At 39.8% G+C, this 27,045-nt stretch overlaps 1 protein-coding gene across 6 annotated transcripts in view; it reads left to right on the top strand.

The window, feature by feature from the left end:
- Positions 1 to 27,045, top strand: part of LOC139750214 (adenylate cyclase type 1-like) — an 836,862-nt gene that overhangs the window by 449,643 nt on the left and 360,174 nt on the right. For all 6 annotated transcript variants that reach the window (XM_071664687.1, XM_071664693.1, XM_071664690.1 and 3 more), the window contains exons 4-6: positions 7,121 to 7,270; positions 15,619 to 15,737; positions 25,306 to 25,417. In XM_071664687.1, the coding sequence (XP_071520788.1) occupies positions 7,121 to 7,270; positions 15,619 to 15,737; positions 25,306 to 25,417 (381 nt within the window). The remainder of the gene's footprint in view (positions 1 to 7,120; positions 7,271 to 15,618; positions 15,738 to 25,305; positions 25,418 to 27,045) is intronic.

A 27,045-nucleotide genomic window follows, 5' to 3' on the forward strand; every position in this document is an offset into this window, starting at 1 on the left:
AACATTTTACCTTTAGTATCAGTATTTGATAAGTGTTGAGTGCACACACAGAAGGTTGGTTAGCACACTTTATCATCTCTCACTCCTGCCTTTTTTGAAGGCTTTCTCTCATATGGGCTTACCCAGCGACAACGCTTTATTGAAGTATATAATTTCCATGTATATTCTTTCAGAGTTGTATTATTGCAATAATATATAGTCATATATAGCTTTGCAGGAGCATTCTTTGAGTTCTTAATTCTGCTCGATGCAGATTAAGGAGACTAGTCCTTTTATATTGTATTAACTAAGGCAAAACTGTGGAAGTAGTAATTGTAGTAATGATAGAGAGTGAATTTCATGAATTGAAAAGGATGTGTTTATTTTTGAAACGAGTTATGTGTCAAGTTATTAATAAGATGAGTGGAGGTGAGGATATGTGAAGGAGGAGCGACGGATTGTTGGCAGCATCGGTTGGCGTTCCGAGAAGCTGTTGATTGTGGCAGGCACGCAGGCCGGCTGGCCGGGGGCTGTTCTTCTTTGTACCACACCCAAAATAAACTGTTGAGACAAGACTAAGCCGGCCGAGGGGGGGCCCCTTACCCTCACCTTCTCCCCCCCTGTTCTGTTGCGTAATGTTGGGTTGCACGTACCACATCACAGCCCAGCTGATTCGTTCATGGGTCAGATAAACACCAGGATTTGATATTTTTTCACCCCAAAGGTTCTTTTGAGTGGGACTGCTGTTTATGCGTGCACAAGAAGTGAGTATAGATACATGTAAATTAGTGATACAAAATATGGAAAAGTGGATAAGAATGAAGGTAAAAGTATGTTTCTTATGTACATTTCTTATTGGATTACACATTCAACACACACACACACACACACACACACACACACACACACACACACACACATATATATATATATATATATATATATATATATATATATATATATATATATATATATATATTCCAGGGACCTCTTTCCAAAGGCTCCAGCAGTTCAAGGTTGCTCTACTTCCAGTAGTATGGATGTGTTGGGGTCCTTTGGAGTTAAGAGTTCTTGATGAGTCTCCTATTAATAGTACAGCCTCCCAAAGAGGAGTTTTTGCTTGTGGTGTAGCATCAAGCAGGCCGAGTCCAGTAGCTCCTACACACACACACACACACACACACACACACACACACACACACACATATATATATATATATATATATATATATATATATATATATATATATATATATATATATATATATATGTATGTATGTATATGTATGTATGTATATGTATGTATATATATGTATATATATATATATATGTATGTATGTATATATATGTATATTTTTTTTTTTATACTTTGTCGCTGTCTCCCGCGTTTGCGAGGTAGCGCAAGGAAACAGACGAAAGAAATGGCCCAACCCCCCCCCCCCCATACACATGTATATACATACGTCCACACACGCAAATATACATACCTACACAACTTTCCATGGTTTACCCCAGACGCTTCACATGCCTTGATTCAATCCACTGACAGCACGTCAACCCCGGTATACCACATCGCTCCAATTCACTCTATTCCTTGCCCTCCTTTCACCCTCCTGCATGTTCAGGCCCCGATCACACAAAATCTTTTTCACTCCATCTTTCCACCTCCAATTTGGTCTCCCTCTTCTCCTCGTTCCCTCCACCTCCGACACGTATATCCTCTTGGTCAATCTTTCCTCACTCATTCTCTCCATGTGCCCAAACCACTTCAAAACACCCCCTTCTGCTCTCTCAACCACGCTCTTTTTATTTCCACACATCTCTCTTACCCTTACGTTACTCACTCGATCAAACCACCTCACACCACACATTGTCCTCAAACATCTCATTTCCAGCACATCCATCCTCCTGCGCACAACTCTATCCATAGCCCACGCCTCGCAACCATACAACATTGTTGTATATATATATATATATATATATATATATATATATATATATATATATATATATATATATATATATGTATATATATATGTATATATATATATATGTATATATATATATGTATATATATATATATATATATATATATATATATATATATATATATATATATATATATATATATATATATTATCCCTGGGGAAAGGGGAGAAAGAATACTTCCCACGTATTCCCTGCGTGTCGTAGAAGGCGACTAAAAGGGGAGGGAGCGGGTGGCTGGAAATCCTCCCCTCTCGTTTTTTTTTTTTTTTTTACTTTTCCAAAAGAAGGAACAGAGAAGGGGGCCAGGTGAGGATTTTCCCTCTAAGGCCCAGTCCTCTGTTCTTAACGCTACCTCGCAAACGCGGGAAATGGCGAATAGTATGAAAAAAAATATATATATAATGTATATATATATATATTCCTGAGTCCAAGGGGAAAATGAAACACAAGTTTCCAAGTGCACTTTCGTGTAATAATCACATTGTCAGGGGAGACACAAGAGAGAAATATGTCGGTTGATATACATCGAAGAGACGAAGCTAGGACGCCATTTGATAAATGTGCGATTGTCCAAGACAGACAACGAGCGTTCATAAACTTATCATTTTACAAATTTTATCAACAATAAAGTTATCTAATTTGTATAGACCTTCACTCATATTAGGATTATAATTCTTTTTGTATTATATATATATATATATATATATATATATATATATATATATATATATATATATATATATATATATATATATAAAAGAGAACTATGAACCGGTATTACTGATATCACACATTAACCACTCCACCTAATCCTGGTCATCATGGTTCGTGGCGGGAAGATCATGCATCTTAAAGTGGCTTGATCACTACCAGAAAGAGTTGCGACATTGGAGAACAAACAAAATGCTGAAGAACAAAATAACGTTAAACAGAAATGGCTATCGAAGTGGGAAGATGGATACCAATAAATAACATGTACATTTTTCAGTTTCCAATGATTCATTGGTAATAACCTGTTGTCAAGGAACTGCATCAGTACTTCTACTGTTTCTCTTTGTTATATGTGACGTAGACGCAAGCATTAATCATACTTTTTCTTTTACACTTCCAAAAATATTTCTAGAATAAATTTAGAAATCTGATTTGTTGAATGAAGATACTAAGAAGCTTTAGCGAGACATAAATCAAGTATTCTGGTGAACCCGTGTTGATTAATGGACAAACTTCAGCTAGGCCGCTAGGCCACCCAACTTAGGTACAGCTGCAGCCGCCCATCTTGGTACGACAGCAGCTCCCCACCTCAGGCACAGCAGCGGTCGGCCATCTTTGGCTCGGCAGCAGCCGCATACCTCAGGCACAGCAGTAGCCGTCCACCTCATGTAGGCGCCGTTGCCTTTAACATGATTGTTTATGTTTTGAGTGTAGACTTGAATGGCTGTGCTGTGCCACCGAGAGTTAATGCTAGTCCTGAGGAAGGGTTGGCATATGGTCCCGAGGGCCTCCCTGAAGAGGGGTCTGGGGGCCCTTGTGAAAGACTGCAGAAAGAATAATGTAAAATGTTTTGACTACTTACATGTTGTTTTACTACTTTATTAATAATGAAAATTGTTACCCATCTTATTCTCTCTCTCTCTCTCTCTCTCTCTCTCTCTCTCTCTCTCTCTCTCTCTCTCTCTCTCTCTCTCTCTCTCTCTCTCTCTCCAAATGGCCCGAGGACATATCTCATGCTTCCCCTTCCCTCTCCATGGGCCTGTGGCCGTGTGTGGGTGTTTGCGTGTCGGACGCAGGGTTTGTGTATCCTGTCACTGGTGGATGTTAGGCAGCCGAATTGAAGGTAACATGGTGGTTTCTTGAAGCAATCTCCAGGATAAGAAAGCTAAATATTTGTCTTGTAGCTCTGTCCCTGAGAAGGAAGCCAGTCAGTTCCAGCGTCTGTTATTGCTCCCTGAAAATCATAAAAACTTCGTTTCTTAGGGAAAGAAATTTATAGGTCCTAAGTGTTATCATCCGGAAAAGAAAGCTTCTTGTGGTTCCTTAGGGGTTTTCAACTGGAAAAGTTCAGCCATAACGTAGAATATTCTAGGTAAGAAGTCCAGCTAACCACACAGTAGGGTTATTTCACGGTGAAAACCAGTTATAGATTGTGGCAGTCATCCTAAGAGGAGAAAGACAACCGGCATTTTTGACGCCGTACTGGTAATGTAAGGCAGGTGATCCTATCAGGTCTGGCGGATGTTAGATGTGCTAGGTTGGTCCGGTTCAAGAATATATCGGGTCATCTCTATTCTTAGAATATGTTAGGTCATGTGAGGTTACCGCTGTGACTCATCCTGACCAGCCGCCTCAGCAGCCTCGAGGTTAAGCAGTATTTACATTTTTCTTGCCAATCATTTGTCTCTGTTCTGGTAATCTTTGATGTTTGTTTGTCTTAGAATTGTCGTTGGAGTTGACTAACGCTTGTGGGGGGTCTATACTGGGTTTTTTCTCATGTTCGTCATGTAGCCTTAGGTACTTTACTGTCTTTTCCAGCTGGTCTTTAGTGTTTGGTAAGGAGGTGGTTTGTTCTCTTGTTTGGTAAGGAGGTGGTTTGTTTTCTCCTCGTGGTCTGTGATGGTTCTTTCTCTTATCGTGATTTATTGTGTGCCGATTTTTATACTGTCAGTTGGGGTTTGATGTTTGTCTCTGAAATATGCCGTCTGTGGATGATATATAGTTATTTGCCTTCTTTGTTGGCTTTTGAGTATGGTGACTCGTAGTATTGGTTTGTCTTGTCCTGGTGTTTTTTTTTTTTTTTTTTTTTTTTTTTAACTCCTGGATACTCGTAGCAGTTGTTGGTCTTCTGTTAATGTGGTTTGTCCCTTCCTGGTTACTCGTAGCATTTGTTGGTCTTCCATTGATGGAGGTTTGTCCCATCTTGTTTACTGGTAGAGGATGTTGGTCTGTAGTTAGTGTTTCCTTGTCGCCTCTTGGTACTGGAAGCCGGTGTTGGTCTGTAGCTAGTGTTTCTTTGTCGCCTCTTAGTAGTTGTAGGTGCTTGCCTTATAAGGCTAAATTCATATAATCCAATCCTATTACACGTAGCAATTTTTCTTCTATAAGTGTTTGTCCTCTCCTGGTTACTCGTAGCGGTTCTTGGTCTTCTGTTTGTGGTTATTTGTCATCATCCCCTGTATGACTCCTAATGGATGCTGTCCCTGTGCTGATGACTGTCCTCCCCCCCCCCCCTCCTATTTTTTTTTTCCTGGTAGGTGTGTGTGTGTGTGTGTCTCCTTGCTGATATACTGTGGGTATTTGTCGTTAGATGGGGATCGTCCCCTTGTGGTGATCAGCGAGGATCGCATGTTTATCTTCTTGGAGTGACTCGCCCAGGGATTATATCACGAGTTCATAGATGCAGCTACCAGGTCGTTATTTTAACTGTTAAGAAAGGTGAGGTTAAGAGTCCAATCAAACTGATCTAGGCTACAGAGGTGTAGGGGCATAGAACGCGAGGCCACAACCACCCGCCGTCTTGACAAGGTCACAGTTAGGTCAGAATCAACCTTTTAATGAATTTAATGGTAGGACTGAGCTAATTTCATGGATACATTGCTGTAAAGGAATCTGCAGACTGCCACGGCTGTGCACGCACATACCAACGAAAAAAAGTTTGTCATGCATCAAGATATTTTGTTAATACTGAGTATACTTAACAAATTTTCAGGGTTAGAGACAACTGTAATGGAGAAAATTGGTATACTTATCATTTCGGAATCATGGTTAGATATTTGAAAGCGATTTTCATGGGTACATTAAATAACAATGATCGGGGAAATAAATAGGCGATGGTATCTTGCTCTCTGTTAGAACTCGCTTTGATCCTCTGCTGAAAAACTGTAGCAGTTGGTAAAATACACTTGTGCAGAAATCAAAGATAAGTTTCGTAAGACAACAAAAGTAGGATATTTAGGTTTGGCAGCAACGACATCGGCAGAACCAGCCTCATCAGCAATTGCAATGTTGTGGTAATTGAAGCTTTTCCCTAAACCTCGTGAACCAAGCAAGGCAAACCTGAAATGTCTGCTAATCCTTCTTCCACTGGAAAGACAACATTTGTACTCCGGAATTTTGTTTGTATTTCAGTCATGCTGACTGGCACAATTTTATGAGTTTGGTGTCCAGTCCATGTGGTCATTTTCACAATCGAACTTCGAGAGTGCGAGGTGCATTATAATGTTCCACTCTCGGCAACTCTCCTTGATCTTTGCGCTTTCACGAATAGTCCGTAAAGTAGATTCATGAAGTCCAAGGACGTTCTTCATATCATCCGTTCTTTTCACCATTCTCACAATGTGTGAGCACATTGATCTTAACCATATTGTCGGTGGCTTTACACTTCTTAGGGTCACTGATACAAGGAAACCTTAAGAGTTGCCTTGTTGGCATGATGCGTATGTTCGCGTTCCTCTCGCACCATGCTGGCAATGCCAATCGACTAACGCTGCCATTGTAATGATGATCGTAGTATTCTAAACCTAAGCCAGTGTAAATGCAGAAAGGCTTAAGATGACCATTCACATTAGTCTTAAAATGGCATAAATCATTTGTATAAAGAGTAAATCGAAAGGTACCTGTGCTAGTTAATGCAAGAAGGGTTGATCAAACCCGAAGTCGAGGACATGTCCTTGTTCATAAGGATCAGGGTTTCTGCTCATATTATGGGACTTTCGGGGATTGTATAATGTTAGACTGGAATTTCCTGGATTGTATATGATGTTGATGAGATAGACTTTCGGGGATTATATACGATGTTAGTAAGAGGGACTTTTTGAGATTATATATGATGAAAGGGCTGAGCATTACTTTGTTGCTCTGTCATCTTCCCATAAACGAGCTACTAGGTGCTTAACCATTGCCACTGGTGAGCATGGCATGTTCATGGCTGAATGACTTTACCATGGTGGTGACGATTCCTTGGTGGATTCCATGTGTTATGGGATGTATGCTTTTCATGGATGACTAATATTTGATATTAGCATGTGTTGGGTTCTGAATAAGTCACCTGTGGATGTGTGTGATTTCCTATTCATGGGTGATGTAGGGATGAATGCTCTTTGAGTTACCCTGGTGGCATGCTTCTATGCTAACCCCTTTTCCTTCCCTTCCTTGGCAGCTTGTGGCGAATGGTGTTGTGGCATCAGCAGTAAATGTGGCTGGAGTGTGGCTTCAGCAAATGATGCAGGCGGCACAACGTAAGGCCTTCCTGGACACCCGTAACTGCATAGCTGCTAGACTACAGATGGAAGACGAGAACGACAAGCTGGTAAGTGGCTGAGGAGCTTTTCAAGTTTATCTTTCTGTGTAAGCTGTTTACAGATAGGCACCCTTAAAATTAATCCCTGGGTCATCTGTTTGACAACCAGTTAGCTTAACCCCAACCCATGATGGGCGTTAACAGTAACAATCCCTTCATAGCCATACTCTGATTTGCGGACCCTACAATGAATAACGCATCCTTACGAGATGTAGACACTGTTCCTAATGTTCTTGCTTAAGAAAGCTCAGAGTAAGGATGATCAAGTAGTTTTTATTTTTTGTGCTTATTGCAACTTTAGATTTTAGAAATGTTTTAGTCTCCTATGCCTGTTGTGCCAAAACTGAATTGATTTTGAGTGTAGGCCTAGGACCATGACATTGGATTGTGCAAGCATAAATGATGATAAACCTCTCCCATCTGAATTTCTAAGAGTACATCCTCAATGAATTCAATCATTCCCAATACTTCAGACATGAAAGACATATGAACACTTTCTCTGCAATTTTTCCTGCCCTTTAAGGTGATGTTAGCACACAGCAGTATTCTATTTGTGAAATTATTATTCTCTTGAAGTGTTCTGGATGAGTATTTACCTGGTGTATCAGACCATTGAGGCTGTCTGTGGTGACTGCATGGACCTATGGGCCACAGCTTCAAACAGCCTGCTTGGCATGTTTCCCAACTTAAAAGCTTTGATGCAGTCCAAGCAGTGTAGGTAGACCTCAAAGTCTACACCAGGTATATGTAAGGTATAACCATGAGTGGTACAGTTAGTTCCACCAACAACCTGATTTTCTCCTGATACAGATGAGACATCCTTTATTGATTTTACAGGTATATATGTTGAGAATAAAGAGCGTAATTTTCAGAAACGTGATATGGCCAGAGTGGCAAATCACTTGATATTTTACAAAGCTACCTTTATGCATGAGTGAAAATTGGCCCAATTTTGGCCCCTTACTGTATTCCTTATTAGTTAGGGCAAATATTCTTTGCTATCAACATTTATTTCTACTTTCCAGAACAAGTCATGTGATATTGCCATTGGACGTTGCTTTAAATCATCTGAGAAAATTGCCTTTTTTCAGAAATTGACATGTATTATGATACATGTATCATTGTCCAAAAATTTCAAAATGACCAGTTAATGGAAACAAAAGTTAGAACATGGAAACCATTTGTTTACAAACAACAAACAATAACTTTGTGTACCTATGACATGATATTGCCCTAATATCCTACCATTATGTGCCTACATTACTTTTGCAGCCACATTAAAGCTTGCGAATTTGAGAAAACCTTCAACTGCTTCTTAATCTGTGCAAAATGTAGGTTGAAAACATAGCTAGTGGACCTTAATACATTATATAGAAAGGATATGCCATTGGACTTTGATATAGTAGAAAGGATATGTTGGTTTTTTCTCTAATTATTGAAATAATTAAGAAGCAGAAGTCTTTAAGTAGTAAATCAATCAGTCCTGACAGGAGATATGTCTTTTATCAAATTTGAAAATGTTACACTCATCATCACCATCCCCTGCAGTGCACTTCATGTCATTTTCACCCCATCACACACCTTGAGTAACATCATTTGTCCTCGCCATGCCATCACAATAGCCTGTAGTGCTTCACACCCCGTCATAACTCTATCATACACCCAGAGCTTCATCATGTTAACATCACTTCATTATGATCATTAGGTACATCACACAGTCTAATTACCCCATAATGCACCCTGAGTTGCCACAGTGGCAGTTTACACGATACAACCACTTTTGTGCATTTGTGAAAATTGACCTATTTTTTGGCCCCTCACTGTATTTCTTAGTTTGGGCAAATATTTTTATGGTGATGGGTATCAACATTCACATCCACTTTCCAGAATAAGTCAAATGCTGCAATATAACCTTACTTTTAATCACATTTGAAAATTCCTCCTTTCTCAGACCTTGGCTTGTATTTTGTTTCGTGTGTCATTGTCCAAAAGTTTCAGAATAGTCAGTGAAGGGAAACTAAGTTAGAACATGGAGGCCATGTCTTTACAAATGACAAAATAACATTGTTTGCAGATGAGATGGTATTGCCGTATCATAATGTGGTCACATAATTTTGCAGCCACATAAAAAACATATGGGAAAACCGTCAAATGCTTCTTGACTTTTGCAAAATGTAAGTTTAGATAATTGCTATTTGACCTTGAATGTAATACATAGAGAGGATATGTTGGTTTTATTAGTAGATATTGAAGTGTTGAAGAAGCAGGAGGAACCTCTCAGTGGTAAATCAAACAATCCTGTCAGAGGATATGTTTTTTACCGATTGTTTATATATGTTACACTCATCATCACCATCCCATGCAGTGATCTGGATTACCGATTGTTTATATATGTTACACCCATCATCACCATCCCATGCAGTGATCTGGATATTGTTATTACCCCATCACACACCATAAGTAACATCACTTGACCTCACCATTCCATCACACACCATGTCTGTAGTGTAACACACATTATCACTCCATCACACACCCTGAGTTGCGTTATGTCAGCATCACCCCATCATGCACCCTGAGGTACATCATTCCATAACATTACTCCATCACACATTCTAAGTTGCATCACATATCATTGTCACTTTCACATACCCTAAGTTGCATTACACATTACATACTTTAGTTTCCTCACCCATCATCATCACCTCATAACACACACTGCAAATCAGGGCATGTCATCATTACCCCATCAGACACCCTGAGATGCATCACATATCACCCCATCACACATCCTGTTGTGCATCGCATCACACTTCATGACTGCTCCACCATACTCTGCCGTGTATGACATATCACTCAACTTTCCATACTCCCTGAGGCGCAATGCACGTTTACATCACCCTGTCACACACACTGCTGCAGAGTATATCATTGTCACCCCATCACACCATGAAGTGCATTACAAGTCATTATATACCATGACAATGAGAAGGCAAGCAGAACCATGTCCATGCATAAAATGCCCATTGAAGCTCCCAAGATTCGTGAAAGAAAAAAGAGGAACATTTATTTCCAGAAAGCTTGAAGGCCCCATACATGGCCTGTTCCAAACAAAAGCTACAGGGCACTGGAAACTTTTTGGACAGATCATTCTTAAAGTATTTGAGATTAATAACCATAAATGTACAAAATACGTTGAATGACACAGCTAACTTGGACCACTTAGACTGGATTAGAGATGGGTGTTTATACGTACAATGGTTACTCAACTTAAAAAAAAAAGTTGTAATAAAACATTGACCTCACAAGGGATCTGTGATAATGGTGTCAGAGCATAAGATTAGGGTTATAAGTACAGCTGAAAAAAGCTGGAAAGTGAATTATTAATGTCTGAACATATCCAGCTTGGGGTGCAAGGATGGACTTGCATAAAATCCAGTTCATTAACTGCTAGAAGGTCTGTGCCTCTAGGAAGTTTGTGTTCAGTGTAATACTATATGTATTCATAAATGAAACACCACACAGACCACTTTGTGGTTGCTGCCACAGATTGTCTCCCCAGACAAATACGTGTTACACTCTCCCATCCATGTTAAAAACATTCCCCATCACTACAACATAACAAACACCGTTTTAACATATCCCTCTACTCTTTGCCCATAGACACACAAACAACATCACAACACTTTATGACTTGTGATCCCAACTGTTGCATGTAGCCAACTCTTTAAGTGCCAGAGGAGCCTTATAAGGATAGAAGGGACTTCTAGGGCAGGAAGTAAGTATTTTTGATATCTGAGTTGCTCATGTGTCCATGTTCTAGAGTATATAAAGGAATTCAGTTAGCAGCAGACTACCGAGTCTCTTCAAAGCTGTTTGTGGTAGTGGAAGGGAGATGAAAATCATTGATCAGTTTGGTAAGAGTAGAAATATGTTTATATGAAAAACAGAAAAACATTATTAACTTTTCAAGTAGCTAAGGAGGCTCAAATAATGTCAGCCATGAGTTTGACGTAAAATATTTGACATCCATTCATAAACGTATCTATGGTACTTCTTTCAACCACTGTGATTGGTAAATCATTCCATGTGTTAAGAGTCCTGTTAAAGAAAAGGTATTCCACCTTGTTCTAGGGAAAATGTTTGCATGAGTTTTTACTCGTTTTGAGTGAAAGCAGAACAATACCCATGCATGGAATGCCCATTGAGGCTCCCAAGATCCACTAAAGAAAAAAAGAGGAACATGTAATTCCAGGAAATTTGAAGGCCCCAAACATGGTCTGTTCCAAACAAAAGATACAGGGCACCGGAACTTTTGAGACAGATTATTGTTAATGTTTTTTGGGATTAAAAAGCCATAAATGCACAAAATGTATTGAACCACATAACTGATTTTGGACCACTTAGAATAGATTGGATTTAGAGTTGGGTGATTATACATACAGTGGTTACTTGACTTCAAAAAAATAGTTGAATAAAACATTGACATCACAAAGGATCTATGGTGGTGTCAGAACGTAAGATTAGGGTTATAAGTACGACTGAAAAAAGCTGGAAAGTGCATCATTAATGTCTGGACAAACCTAGCATGGGGTGCAGTTATTAAGTGCTGGAAGGACTGTACCTTAGGGGAGTTTGTGTTCAATGTATTATTATATATATTCATAACAGACACCACACAGACGTCTTTGTGGTTGCAGTCACAGATTTTCTCCCAAGACAGATACGAGTCACACTCTCCCATCCATATTCAGGACATTACCCATCACTACAACACTACAAACACTGTTTCAACATATCCCAAGACCATGATGTAACTGCCTTGAAGATAATGAGCACTTGCCATTCAATTACCCTGCACTCTCTGCCCATAGACACGCACACAGCATCACAACACTTTATGACCTATGGTCCCAACTCTCTAAATCCTATAGGAGCCTTATCAAGGTAGAAGGGACTCTTGAGGCAGGAAGTTAGTAATTTTGATATCTGAGTGGCTGAAGTGTCCATTTTCCAGAGTATAAAAAGGAATTCAAATAGCAGCAGACTTTTGGGTCTCTTCGAAGGGCAGTTTGTGATAGTGGAAGAGATATGAAAATCATTGATCAGTTTGGTAAGAGTAGAAATATATTTGTAATAAAAGCAGAACAAACACCATAAACTATTCATGTAGCTAAGGAGGTTCGAATAATGTGAGCTATAGGTTTGTATAAAAAATTTATCACTTTATTTTGAAATGTATCTAAGGTACTTTTTTCAACCACTATAATTGGTAAATTAGTCCATGTGTTAACAGTCCTGTTGAAGAAAAGGTATTCCTCATCGTTCAAGTTAAAATGTTTGCACAAGTTCGTGACCATTGTTTCGAGTGAAATCAGACGAATCTATCCATTTATAAGTTGTTAGATGAAGATTATTGAAGCCTTTGATAATTTTGAATGCTTGAATCAGAAAACCTCATAGCCTTCTCTTTTTTAAATAAAGTAGATTGATGTCATTTAGTTGGCTCTTATAGCTTGTGTTTCTCTGTCCAGCAGTCACTTGATAGCTTTTCTCTGTACTCTTTCCATGCTGTCTGTCTTTCCTCAGGTAGGATGACCAGAACTGAACACATACTCAAGACAGGGTTGCGCAAATGATTTGTGGAGAGTAAGGATAATTTCCCTGGACTTAAATTCGATAAGTCCTACCAGTATATCCAAGAATTTTGTTTCCCCTTTTAACTGCTTCTGTGCATTGTTGGCTTGAGATCACCCAAGTCTTTTGCCTCATTTACCTTATGCACTTCAATAGAATTCATAACCTATCTTGCATTTTCATTTTTACTACAAACATTTAAAACTTTGCACTTATCACTATTAAAATTCATATGCCAACTACGATCTCAGTCCATCATTTTGTCTTTGTGTCCAGTTGAAGCATTAGGTGTTCAATTTCTGTCATAGATATATTTCCCCAGTTTAGTATTGTCTGCGAATTTTGATATCTTACAATGTAGCCTTTTATCAGCATCATTGATATATATGAGAAAGAGATTTGATCCCAAGACCACTTGTTACATTTAACCATTCTGAGGCTTGACTGTTGATCACAATTCCTTCTTTATGGTCTGTTGACCAGTTTCCTAACCAACGAAGTACCTCCCCATTCATACCATGTGACTTTAGATAGCAAGCTTTGGTGTGGAACTTTATTGAAAGCCTTTTGAAAATATAGTAGATGACATCAACTGCTTTACTTTCATTTGAAGCATTACTTTCAGTTGAAGCATTAGGTGTTCAATTTCTGTCATAGATATATTTCCCCAGTTTAGTATTGTCTGCGAATTTTGATATCTTACAGTGTAGCCTTTTATCAGCATCATTGATATATATGAGAAAGAGATTTGATCCCAAGACCACTTGTTACATTTAACCATTCTGAGGCTTGACTGTTGATCACAATTCCTTCTTTATGGTCTGTTGACCAGTTTCCTAACCACGAAGTACCTCCCCATTCATACCATGTGACTTTAGATAGCAAGCTTTGGTGTGGAACTTTATTGGAAGCCTTTTGAAAATATAGTAGATGACATCAACTGCTTTACTTTCATCATACATGTTAATCATGTTGAGAGTCATTTGACAGGTGATGGTCCTTTAAACGGTTTGCAGTCTTATCCTGAATGATTGTTTCCATAAGTTTACAAACTACAGATGTTAAACTGGTTGGGCTTTAATTTCTAGGCTGATTTATTGCCTGTTTTGGAAATGGGTGTTACATTAGCAAGCTTCCATTCCTCTCAAACTTTTCCTATAGCAAGTTACTCATTGAAGAGAGTAGTCAAGGGTGTAACTAGCTCATCTTTTGCCTCTCCCATTGTCCTTGGGTAGAACTTATATGGGCTTGATGTCTTTATTTATTTTCATTTGATTTAGTGCTGATATCTTTAACTCATATATCCATATGTTGCAAATTGTCATGAACCAAATTACCATTTTCAGTTAACAATGGACCAATTGACTGGATAATGACTCTCTTATAACATACCCATAAAACTTCTATGGGTTTCTTTTACCATTATCAGCAGTATAAGCTTCATTTTGATGTTTACTCAGACGTATATATATCTCTTAGTTTCTCTATGCAGCCTTCCATAATTTGCTTAATCAAACTGGGTATGGGTCTCTTTGAGCTTCTTGTGTTCTGTTTTCTTAAATGGCAGACACTTTATTATGTCATCAGTCCACCATTTTGTCTTCACATTGGAAAAAGACTGTCTACTTCATGTTGGCACAGATGTTCCCTCCACTGCTTTGAACGTTTTATTGAAGCTCTCCCAAGATACATCCGTATCGCTTTTATTTATGATTTCGTTCCAAGTTTGCCTTTCAAGAGCACTGCGAAGATCTTTAGAATTTGTAAGTCTAAAATTGGGTATATTTTCATGACTCATGCTTTCCACCATTACAAGCAATGTTGAAAGTTAACTCAAAAATAATTTGTTGATGATCCCTTGTGCCAAATTATTCTCCACTTTTCTCTGGCTTCAGCTTTGTTAATGAGATCCTCATTTGTAGTGAGAACTATATCTAATATATTCTCATTGCATGTAGTTTTATCAACCGATTGTATTAGGGCACGATCAAGCAGATATAGGTAAAGCCCACATCTCGAGGTACTGCGAAGTGGTTTTCTGCACGTAGATAATGGTATGTTAAAATCTCCTACCTTATCTTATCATGTAGTTTTCCATCTACCTCTGGTGTCTGTGCTGGGGGCCAACAAACTAATCCTACTGTTATTTTCTTTCAAAAATTATCTTTGATAGCTTATATCTGTGTGTTGCTGGAGTGGCTTATGCATTAATTAGTGTAGCAGGGTGTTGTAGGAATGGTTTATAATGTTGTTGGACTAACTCTTAGACCAACCAGTATTTGTTTTTGTTTGTTGAGCATCTTTATTCTCCTCATCTTTAGTGGGGACATATTTATGAATTTCTCTTATTGTTAACATTTATGTTACCACTACTTGTAAAGGATGTGGCAGAAGTACATAATAGTGCAGTAAGTTAAGTGTTCTGTTGCAAAATAATGTAAAGGTCATTAAATTGCTTTGGAGAGAATCTTTTTTTATTACCTTTTTACCATTCCTTTTTCTTCAATTTTTTTTAATTGGTTGATGCTTTACACATCCTTTGCTAAAGATTTTTTTTACTTATAATTGTTAAAGATCTCCAATGTTTATTCAGATGAAAAAGTGCTTGATTTTCCATCTTAATGGTTTCTATATGATAATGTAATGATCATCAATTGATTGGTGAACTGTGTGTCTGGAATGATCCCAAATTGACTTTTAACTGTGTGTATGTATTGCAGGAAAGGCTGCTGTTGTCAGTACTACCACAGCATGTGGCCATGGAGATGAAGGCAGACATTATCAAACCAGTTGAGAGACAGTTTCACAAGATATACATCCAGCGACACGAAAATGTGAGGTAAGCCTCTGGGGCTCACAGTCCTCTCCTGAACACATTTGTTTTTTCTGTATTTTTAAATCATCATTGATGTGTTGTCAACCAAGAGCTTACCCTTGATTTACTTGTGAACACATCATGTAACTTCTGTTTTGTTATTTTCTCCACTTAGTGTTGTGTGAGCTGTATCAGAGGACAATGTGCTTCGTTGATACGTTTCACTGTAGTACAATATCCTGATATTGAATAAAGTTACCTGGCTTAAGGTAATCTAACCTAACTTCGGGTAGGTTGAGTAAGGTCATATATTATCAGGTGATGACAGAGCCTCAATAAAGCAAATTACTCTAATATTAGTAAATGTTGTGTTGTGATGACTTGTATTGCAGATTTGCTTACAACACCTGAAATGATATTAGTAAATGTTGTGTTGTGATGACTTGTATTGCAGATTTGCTTACAACACATGAATAGCCAGACAGTCTTATTGTTTAAACTAATTTCTATGAACAGATTACTTGTTTCACACTTGATTGCTGTTTACCACATGAGCGAGGAAGTGCCAGGAACATACGAAGATTGGACATATCTGCTTGCATTCATTCTCTAGTAGTCATCTGCAGTGCACCAAAATCACATCTCCCTATCCACAATTAGGCCCCACAGACCTTTCCATAGTTCACCCCAGTCACTTCACATGCCCTGGATTACTTCATTGACAGCACAACAACCCCATATACCTCATCATTTCACTTCACTCTATCCAGTGCATACCTTTCACCTTCCAGCATATTCAGGCCCTAGTTGCTCAAAATTTTTTTCATCCCATCCTTCCATCCCCAATTTGGTTTTCCCATTCTCCATGTTCCATCCTCTTCTGACACTTACATTCTCTTTGTCAACCTTTCCTCACTCATTCTCTCCATATGCCCAAATCATTTCAGCATACTTTCTTCTCTCCCACCCACACTTTTTATTCCTTCACATCTCTCTTACCCTTTTGCTACTTATTTGATCAAACCACCTCATATAACAAATTGTCCTGAAACACTTCATTTCCAACACATCCACCCTCCTACACAGCCTTATTTATAGCCCATGGCTTGCATCCATATGATAATGATGGGAGTACTTTACCTTCAGACATACCCATTTTTGCCCTCAGAGGTAATATTCTCTCTTTCCACACATTCTTCAGCACTCCCAGAAGCTTCGCCCCTTCCTAGCTCCATCCTACTTCCATGGTGTCATTCCCCGCCGTGTCAACTCCCTTGTATCTAAAGCACTTCATTTCCTCCATGTTTTCTCCATTCACACACACCACTAACCTGTCCCTTAACCTTGCTCAAACTCATAACCTTGCTTATATTCACATTTACACTCAACTTCCTCTTTTCACACACTCTTCAAAACTTGATCACAAACTAATATAATTTCACACTTAAATGTGCTACCAGTGCTGTATCATCAGCAAACAACAACTGACTTGCTTTCCATGCATTCTCATCTCCCACAGACTGCATACTCACTCCTCTCTCAAAACTGTCACATTTACCTCCCTTACCACCCCATCCATAAACAAATTGAACTGCCATGGTGACGTCACATATCCCGTGCCGCAAATCAACCTTCACCTAGAATCACTCGCTCTCTTCTCTTCCTACGTGTACAAATGCCTCACATCCTTCATAAGATCTTGCTGCTTATAGCAGCTTTCCTCCCACACTGTACATTCAATCCATTAACAGCACATCGACCCCGGTATACCACATCATTACAATTCACTCTATTCCTTACACGCCTTTCACCCTCGTGTATATTCAGGCCCCGATCACTGAAAATCTTTTAAACTCTATCCTTCCACCTCCAATTTTGTCTCCTGCTTCTCCTTGTTCCCTCCACCTCTGACACACATATATACACATGTACATAATTCATACTTGCTGCCCTTATTCATTCCCATTGCCACCCTGCCACACATGAAATAACAACCCCCTTTCCCCGCATGTGCGCGAGGTAGCGCTAGGAAAAGACAACAAAGGCCACATTCGTTCACACTCAGTCTCTAGCTGTCATGTATAATGCACCAAAACCACAGCTCCCTTTCCACATCCAGGCCTCACAGAACTGGATGCATTATTTCCCTGCAAAAATTGTCCAAATGCCTCTCTCTTCTCATTCACCAACAATCTTACTTCTTCATCCCACCACTCACTACCCTTCCTAATCTGCCAACCTTCCATGCTTCTCATGTCACAAGCATCTTTTGTGCAAGCCATCACTGCTTCCCTAAATATATCCCCTTCCTCCCCCACTCCCCTTACCTCCTTTGTTCTCACCTTTTTCCATTTTGTACTCATTCTCTCCTGGTACTTCCTCACACAAGTCTTCTTCCCAAGCTCACTTACTCTCGCCACTCTCTTCGCCTCAACATTCTCTCTTCTTTTCTGAAAACCTCTACAAATTTTCACTTTCGCCTCCACAAGATGATAATCAGACATCCCTCCAGTTGCACCTCTCAGCACATTAACATCCAAAAGTCTCTTTCTCGCACCTATCAATTAACACGTAATCCAATAACGCTTTCTGGCCATCTCTTCTACTTACATACATAAACTTATGTGTATCTCTCTTTTTAAACCAGGTATTCCCAATCACCAGTCCTTTTTCAGTACATAAATCTACAAACTCCTCACCATTTCCATTTACAACACCAAACACCCCATGTACACCAATTATTCCCTCAACTGCCACATTACTCACCTTTGCATTCAAATCACCCATCACTATAACCCGGTCTTGTGCATCAAAACTACTAACACACTCACTCAGCTGCTCCCAAAAACTTGCCTCTCATGATCTTTCTTCTCATGCCCAGTGCATAGCACCAATAAACACCCATCTCTCTCCATCCACTTTCAGTTTTACCCATATCAATTTAGAGTTTACTTTCTTACACTCTATCACATACTCCCACCACTCCTGTTTCAGAAGTAGTGCCACTCCTTCCCTTGCTCTTGTCCTCTCACTAACCCCTGACTTTACTCCCAAGACATTCCCAAACCACTCTTCCCCTTTACCCTTAAGCTTCGTTTCACTCAGAGCCAAAACATCCCTGGGGATAGGGGAGAAAGAATACTTCCCATGCATTCCTCACGTGTCGTAGAAGGCGACTAAAGTGGATAGGAGCGGGGGGCTGGAAACCCTCCCCTCCTTGTATTTCAACTTTCTAAAAGGGGAAACAGAAGGAGTCACGCGGGGAGTGCTCATCCTCCTCGAAGGCTCAGATTGGGGTGTCTAAATGTGTGTGGATGTAACCAAGATGAGAAAAAAGGAGAGATAGGTAGTATGTTTGAGGAAAGGAACGTGGATGTTTTGGCTCTGAGTGAAACGAAGCTCAAGGGTAAAGGGAAAGAGTGTTTTGGAAATGTCTTGAGAGTAAAGTCAGGGGTTAGTGAGAGGACAGGAGCAAGGGAAGGAGTAGCTCTACTCCTGAAACAGGAGTGGTGGGAGTATGTGATAGAGTGTAAGAAAGTAAAGTCTAGATTGATATGGGTAAAACTGTAAGTGGGTGGAGAGAGATGGGTGATTATTGGTGCATAAGCACCTGGGCATGAGAAGAGAGATCATGAGAGGCAAGTGTTTTGGGAGCAGCTAAGTGAACGTGTTAGTAGTTTTGATGCACGAGACCGGGTTAAAATGATGGGTGATTTGAATGCAAAGGTGAGTCATGTGTCAGTTGAGGGAATAATTCGTGTACATGGGGAGTTCAGTGTTGTAAATGGAAATGGTGAAGAGCTTGTAGATTTATGTGCTGAAAAAAGGATTGGTGATTGGGAATACCTGGTTTAAAAAGAGATATACATAAGTATACGTATGTAAGTAGGAGAGATGGCCAGAGAGTGTTACTGGATTATGTGTTAATTGATAGGTGCGCAAAAGAGAGACTTTGGATGTTAATGTGCTGAGAGGTGCAACTGGAGGAATGTCTGATCATTATCTTGTGGAGGCGAAGGTGAAGATTTGTAGAGGTTTTCAGAAAAGAAGAGAGAATGTTGGGTTGAAAAGAGTGGTGAGAGTAAGTGAGCTTGGCAAGGAGACTTGTGTGAGGAATTACTGGGAGAGACTGAGTACAAAATGGAAAAAGGTGAGAACAAAGGAGGTAAGGGGAGTGGGGGAGGAATGGGATGTATTTAGGGAAGCAGTGATGGCTTGTGCAAAAGATGCTTGTGGCATGAGAAGCGTGGGAGGTGGGCAGATTAGAAAGGGTTGTGAGTGGTGGGATGAAGAAGTAAGATTATTAGTGAAAGAGAAGAGAGAGGCATTTGGACGAATTTTGCAGGGAAATGATGCAAATGAGTGGGAGATGTATAAAAGAAAGAGGTAAGAGGTCAAGAGAAACGTGCAAGAGGTGAAAAAGAGGGCAAATGAGAGTTGGGTTGAGAGAGTATCATTAAATTTTCGGGAGAATAAAAAGATGTTTTGGAAGGAGGTAAATAAAGTGTGTAAGACAAGGGAATCAATGGCAACTTCAGTGAAGGGGGCTAATGGGAAGGTGATAACAAGTAGTGATGATGTGAGGAGATGGAGTGAGTGTTTTGAAGGTTTGTTGAATGTGTTTGATGATAGAGTAGCAGATGTAGGGTTTTTGGTCGAGGTGGTGTGCAAAGTGAGAGGGTTAGGGAAAATTATTTGGTAAACAGAGAGGAGGTAGTAAAAGCTTTGCAGAAGATGAAAGCCGGCAAGGCAGCGGGTTTGGATGATATTGCAGTGGAATTTATTAAAAAAGGGGGTGACTGTATTGTTGACTGGTTGGTATGGTTATTTAATATATGTATGACTCATGGTGAGGTGCCTGAGGATTGGTGGAATGCTTGCATAGTGCCATTGTACAAAGGCAAAGGGGATAAACGTGAGTGCTCAAATTACAGAGGTATAAGTTTGTTGAGTATTCCTGGTAAATTATGTGGGAGGATATTGATTGAGAGGGTGAAGGCATGTACAGAGCATCAGATTGGGGAAGAGTAGTGTGGTTTCAGAAGTGGTAGAGGATGTGTGGATCAGGTGTTTGCTTTGAAGAATGTATGTGAGAAATACTTAGGAAAGCAAATGGATTTGTATGTAGCATGTATGGGTCTGGAGAAGGCATATGATAAGAGTTGATAGAGATGCTCTGTGGAAGGTATTAAGAATATATGGTGTGGGAGGCAAGTTGTTAGAAGCAGTGAAAAGTTTTTATCGAGGATGTACGGCATGTGTACGTGTAGGAAGAAAGTGATTGGTTCTCAGTGAATGTACGTTTGCGGCAGGGGTGTGTGATGTGTCCATGGTTGTTTAATTTGTTTATAGATGGGGTTGTTAGGGAGGTGAATGCAAGAGTTTTGGAAAGAGGGGCAAGTATGCAGTCTGTTGTGGATGAAAGAGCTTGGGAAGTGAGTCAGTTGTTGTTCGCTGATGATACAGCGCTGGTGGCTGATTCATGGGAGAAACTGCAGAAGCTAGTGACTGAGTTTGGTAAAGTGTGTGTAAGAAGAAAGTTGAGAGTAAATGTGAATAAGAGCAAGGTTATTAGGTACAGTAGGGTTGAGGGAGATAAGTTTGAATGGAGAAAAACTGGAGGAAGTGAAGTTTTTTAGATATCTGGGAGTGGATTTGGCAGTGGATAGAACCATGGAAGTGGAAGTGAATCATAGGGTGGGGGAGGGGGCGAAAGTTCTGGGAGTGTTGAAGAATGTGTGGAAGTCGAGAACATTATCTCGGAAAGCAAAAATGGGTATGTTTGAAGGAATAGTGGTTCCAACAATGTTATATGGTTGCAAGGCGTGGGCTATGGATAGAGTTGTGCGGAGGAGGGTGGATGTGTTGGAAATGAGATGTTTGAGGACAATATGTAGTGTCAGGTGGTTTGATTGAGTAAGTAATGAAAGGGTAAGAGAGATGTGTGGTAATAAAAGAGTGTGGTTGAGAGCAGAAGAGGGTGTTTTGAAAAGGTTTGGTCACATGGAGAGAATGAGTGAAGAAAGACTGACAAAGAGGATATATGTCAGAAGTGGAGGGAATGAGGAGAAGTGGAAGACCAAACTGGAGGTGGAAAGATGGAGTGAAAAAGATTTTGAGTGATTGGGGCCTGAACATGCAGGAGAGTGAAAGGTGTGCAAGGAATATAGTGAATTGGAACAATGTGGTATATTGGGGTGGACGTGCTAGCACGTCAGTAGATTGTACCAGGGCATGTGAAGTGTTCGGGGTAAACCATGGAAAGTTGTGTGGGGCCTGGATAAGGAAAGGGAGTTGTGGTTTTGGCGCATTACACATGTCAGCTAGAGACTGAGTGTAAACAAATGTGCCCCCCCCCTTTTTTTTTTTGGCGCTACTTCATGGGGAGGGGATGCTATTTCATGTGTGGCGGGTTGGCGACAGGAATGGATGAAGGCAGCAAGTATGAATATGTACACGTGTATATATATATATATATATATATGTATCTTTTCTTTTTTTTTTTTTTAAACTATTCGCCATTTCCCGCGTTAGCGAGGTAGCGTTAAGAACAGAGGACTGGGCCTTTTTTGGAATATCCTCACCTGGCCCCCTCTGTTCCTTCTTTTGGAAAATTAAAAAAAAAAAAAAACGAGAGGTGAGGATTTCCAGCCCCCCGCTCCCTCCCCTTTTAGTCGCCTTCTACGACACGCAGGGAATACGTGGGAAGTATTCTTAATCCCCTATCCCCAGGGATATGTACACGTATGTATATATATATATATATATATATATATATATATATATATATATTTTTTTTTTTTTTTTTTTTTTTTTTATACTTTGTCGCTGTCTCCCGCGTTTGCGAGGTAGCGCAAGGAAACAGACGAAAGAAATGGCCCACCCCCCCCCCCATACACATGTACATACACACGTCCACACACGCAAATATACATACCTACACAGCTTTCCATGGTTTACCCCAGACGCTTCACATGCCTTGCTTCAATCCACTGACAGCACGTCAACCCCTGTATACCACATGACTCCAATTCACTCTATTTCTTGCCCTCCTTTCACCCTCCTGCATGTTCAGGCCCCGATCACACAAAATCTTTTTCACTCCATCTTTCCACCTCCAATTTGGTCTCCCTCTTCTCCTCGTTCCCTCCACCTCCGACACATATATCCTCTTGGTCAATCTCTCCTCACTCATTCTCTCCATGTGCCCAAACCATTTCAAAACACCCTCTTCTGCTCTCTCAACCACGCTCTTTTTATTTCCACACATCTCTCTTACCCTTACGTTACTTACTCGATCAAACCACCTCACACCACACATTGTCCTCAAACATCTCATTTCCAGCACATCCATCCTCCTGCGCACATCTCTATCCATAGCCCACGCCTCGCAACCATACAACATTGTTGGAACCACTATTCCCTCAAACATACCCATTTTTGCTTTCCGAGATAATGTTCTCGACTTCCACACATTTTTCAAGGCTCCCAAAATTTTCGCCCCCTCCCCCACCCTATGATCCACTTCCGCTTCCATGGTTCCATCCGCTGACAGATCCACTCCCAGATATCTAAAACACTTCACTTCCTCCAGTTTTTCACCATTCAAACTCACCTCCCAATTGACTTGACCCTCAACCCTACTGTACCTAATAACCTTGCTCTTATTCACATTTACTCTTAACTTTCTTCTTCCACACACTTTACCAAACTCCGTCACCAGCTTCTGCAGTTTCTCACATGAATCCGCCACCAGCGCTGTATATATATATATATATATATATATATATTATCCCTGGGGATAGGGGATTAAGAATACTTCCCACGTATTCCCTGCGTGTCGTAGAAGGCGACTAAAAGGGGAGGGAGCGGGGGGCTGGAAATCCTCCCCTCTCGTTTTTTTTTTTTTTTTTTTTTTTTTTTTTCAATTTTCCAAAAGAAGGAACAGAGAATTGGGCCAGGTGAGGGTATTCCTTCAAAGGCCCAGTCCTCTGTTCTTAACGCTACCTCGCTAATGCGGGAAGTGGCGAGTAGTTTGAGAGAGAGAGAGATATATATATATATATATATATATATATATATATATATATATATGTGTGTGCATACATTGAAATGTATAGGTATGTATATGTGCGTGTTTAGGCATATATGTATATACACATGTATGTGGGTGAGTTATCAATACATACGTAAAGATAGAATTTTCTCTTATTATTTGATCGCAGTTTCCCATGGTAGCGAGATAGCACCAGAACCTAATGAAAGAAGGGTACATTTGCTCAAGTCCAGTCTCTAACTGTCTTGTGCTGTGCAGTGAAACCATTTCCCCCCATCCAATAATAAGCCCCATAGACCTTTTCATGGTCTTCTCTAGCTGCTTCACATCTTGGTTCAATGTGTTGACAGCACTTCATTCCCTGCATACCAAATTGTTCTGATTCAGTCCATCACGTACACTCCTTTTACCCTCCTTCATGTTCAGGCCCCCTATCACTTGAAATCTTTTTCACTTCATCCTTCCATCTCCAATTTGGTCTCCCCCTTCTCTTTATCCCGTACACTTCTCGCACATATATCCTCCTTGTCAACATATCCTCATTCAGTTTCTCCATATGTCCAAACCATTTCAGTACACCCTCTTCAGCTCTCAGCCAAACTTTTTCTTACCACATCTCTCTCTTATCCTTTTATTACTTACTCAGTAGAACCACTTCACACTATGTATTATCCTCATACATTTCATTAACAACCCATCCACCCTCCTCTGCACATACTCATCGTTAGCCCATGCCTCACATCCATACAATATTGTTAGGACTACTGTACCTTCATACATATTCAGTTTTGCCCTTCCTGATTACTACATTTATCTCCACACCTTCTTTATTGCTCCTATAGTCGTCATCGTCCCCCCCCCCTCCCATGCACATATGCACACACACACACACACACACACGTGCTTTCATGGTTCAGGTTGGTGCGATGTTCGCTCCCAGGTATTTACAATACTAGTGCTGTGTCATTAACAAACAACACCTGACTTGCTTCCCAGGTCCCCACATTCCCTACAGACAACAAGACTTTTGCATATACTTCCCTCACCACCCCATCCATAAACACATTTAATAGCCTCGATGACATCAAATTGGAAATGTGTGTTTTAGCTGGAATTAGGAGGGTAGGTAAAATATAGAATGACCATGTGAGAGGGATATGTAACATTCTAGTGGCACTTGGAGAAAGGTGTTTCAGAATGGTATGGTCATGTTGAATACGTGACAGATGCTCAGTATATTGATAAGTGAATTTAGTTATTGAATATATTATATCCTCCCCTTGAAAATAGGAATGGAATTGATGATGATTGATCAGTAGAATATGATAAACTTCATGATCATTCTCTCTATAAATATTATTGTTATTGAATGAAATGATGGACACACTCAACCATTAGCTAAGGAGATAAGATAATTGGTGTGTTATTGCACCTCTTGGTGCCATAGGTGTGTATTGCATTATATGTTATCTATGTGTGCTCTTTTTTGACACTTGGTCATGCTGATTAGTAATTATGATTTTTATTGTGTTGCAGCATGGTGTTTGCAGACATTGTGGGCTTCACGGTACTTGCCTCACAATGCACCGCACAAGAGCTCATCCGTCTCCTCAATGAACTTTTTGGCCGTTTTGACCAACTGGCTGCGGTGAGTGGATCAAGGGAAAGACAGTATGCAAACACACACAAACAAATCACCATTCCAGGAATATTAAGATTACTGTGGATTTACCCTAACACTAAACCAGTACTTTGTAACATTTATTCTAACATTTTGCCCATCTTTATGTCATGACCTCTTGTTACTCTGGTGCTTCATCTCTTGAATGATTGTTCATTATCAGTATCCTCCAGCTGATATTTAATACATGAAGACTGTTATCAGGTCTCCCTCACTCTCCTCTCCCCCTTGGTGGACAGCTTTGGAGCCCTCAGCCCCTCATATTTTAATCCCTCGAATTACTTGTTGGTAATTACCTTTTCGGAGAGCACTGGGAGAGAGTTCTCCACCTAAGGGGCCCCAACTCATGGACTCTCTTTGCCATCAAGTAACCTTTTAAATCTCTGAATGTACCAGAATTCACTGTCTTATTGGTTGGTTTATTCTAACCATCCACCACCCTAACATTAAACAAATTCTTATTAACATCCTTTCTATCTTTTTGCTAAGCTTTTTGCCATGGCCCCTGGATACTCTGGTGCTGCATCTCTTGAAAAACTGTGTACTATCAGTATCACCTAGCTGATTCAGAAAGTTGAAAATTTTTGTTGTATCAGGTTCCCCCCTTTCTCTCATCCCATTAATGATGGACAACTTTGTAGACCTCAGCCTTACACTAAAGCTCAGTTCCCTTAATCCAGGTACCATCTTAGTTGATCATCTCTGTACCCTTTCAATCAGATCTTTGTTCTTCTTTAGCTACTATGACCACAGTTAGGCATAATTTTAGTTTTGGCTTGATATATAAAGCGAATGATTTACTAAACATGTCCTTTTCCACATATAGAAGTCCCTTACCAGCCAAAATAGGTACCTTCCAGGAAAAGGCAAAACTGCTGTTTGTGAGGTGCTAACTTTATTGGAAATAAGGGGTTTGGGGTAGTGATCTAAGAGACATGCTCACTGTATATACTCATTTATAAGTCTACCTCATGTGTAGGCCAACCCTTTATTTTTGGCCAAGAAATCATTATAATATGCTTCCTGTATAGGTTGACAAATTTTGAGGGTAATGGAACCACAAATTAAGATAATAAGAGTACCATAGTTTATGGCATATAAAACTCGTTTCAGAAAATCCTCGCTGAAAAAATACTACATCCTATAAACTGAGGGTCGCTGAGCCTGAAATCCGAGTGCCAAAGGCAAATTGTTTCCCATTTGTTATTCCGACACTTTACTCTGAAATGCGTGTAGTTTCAGTAAAAATATTGTGTATTTTCATTCAAATAAAGATAGAATGTTATTGTAATACAACAGTTGTTTTTTGTTTTTTACTGAAAATCATTCGAAAAGCAATTAAGGTAGCATTTTTTGGATATCAAAAGAAAGCGAGTCAATTGATTTTGTGATGAATTCATCCCACTTTCCATTGTAATATATACATCATTTCAGCAAAAATATATTCTTAATACCTTCCACAGAGCATCTCTATCAGCTGTGTCTTATTCCTTCTTCAGATCCATAAATGCTACATACAAATTCAAATGTTTTTCTAAATATTTCTCATATATTCTTCAAAGCTAACACCTGGTTCACACACCCTCTACCACTTC

Source organism: Panulirus ornatus, chromosome 9 (assembly GCF_036320965.1).
Source record: "Panulirus ornatus isolate Po-2019 chromosome 9, ASM3632096v1, whole genome shotgun sequence".
In the NCBI taxonomy this organism is placed as follows: Eukaryota; Metazoa; Arthropoda; class Malacostraca; order Decapoda; family Palinuridae; genus Panulirus; species Panulirus ornatus.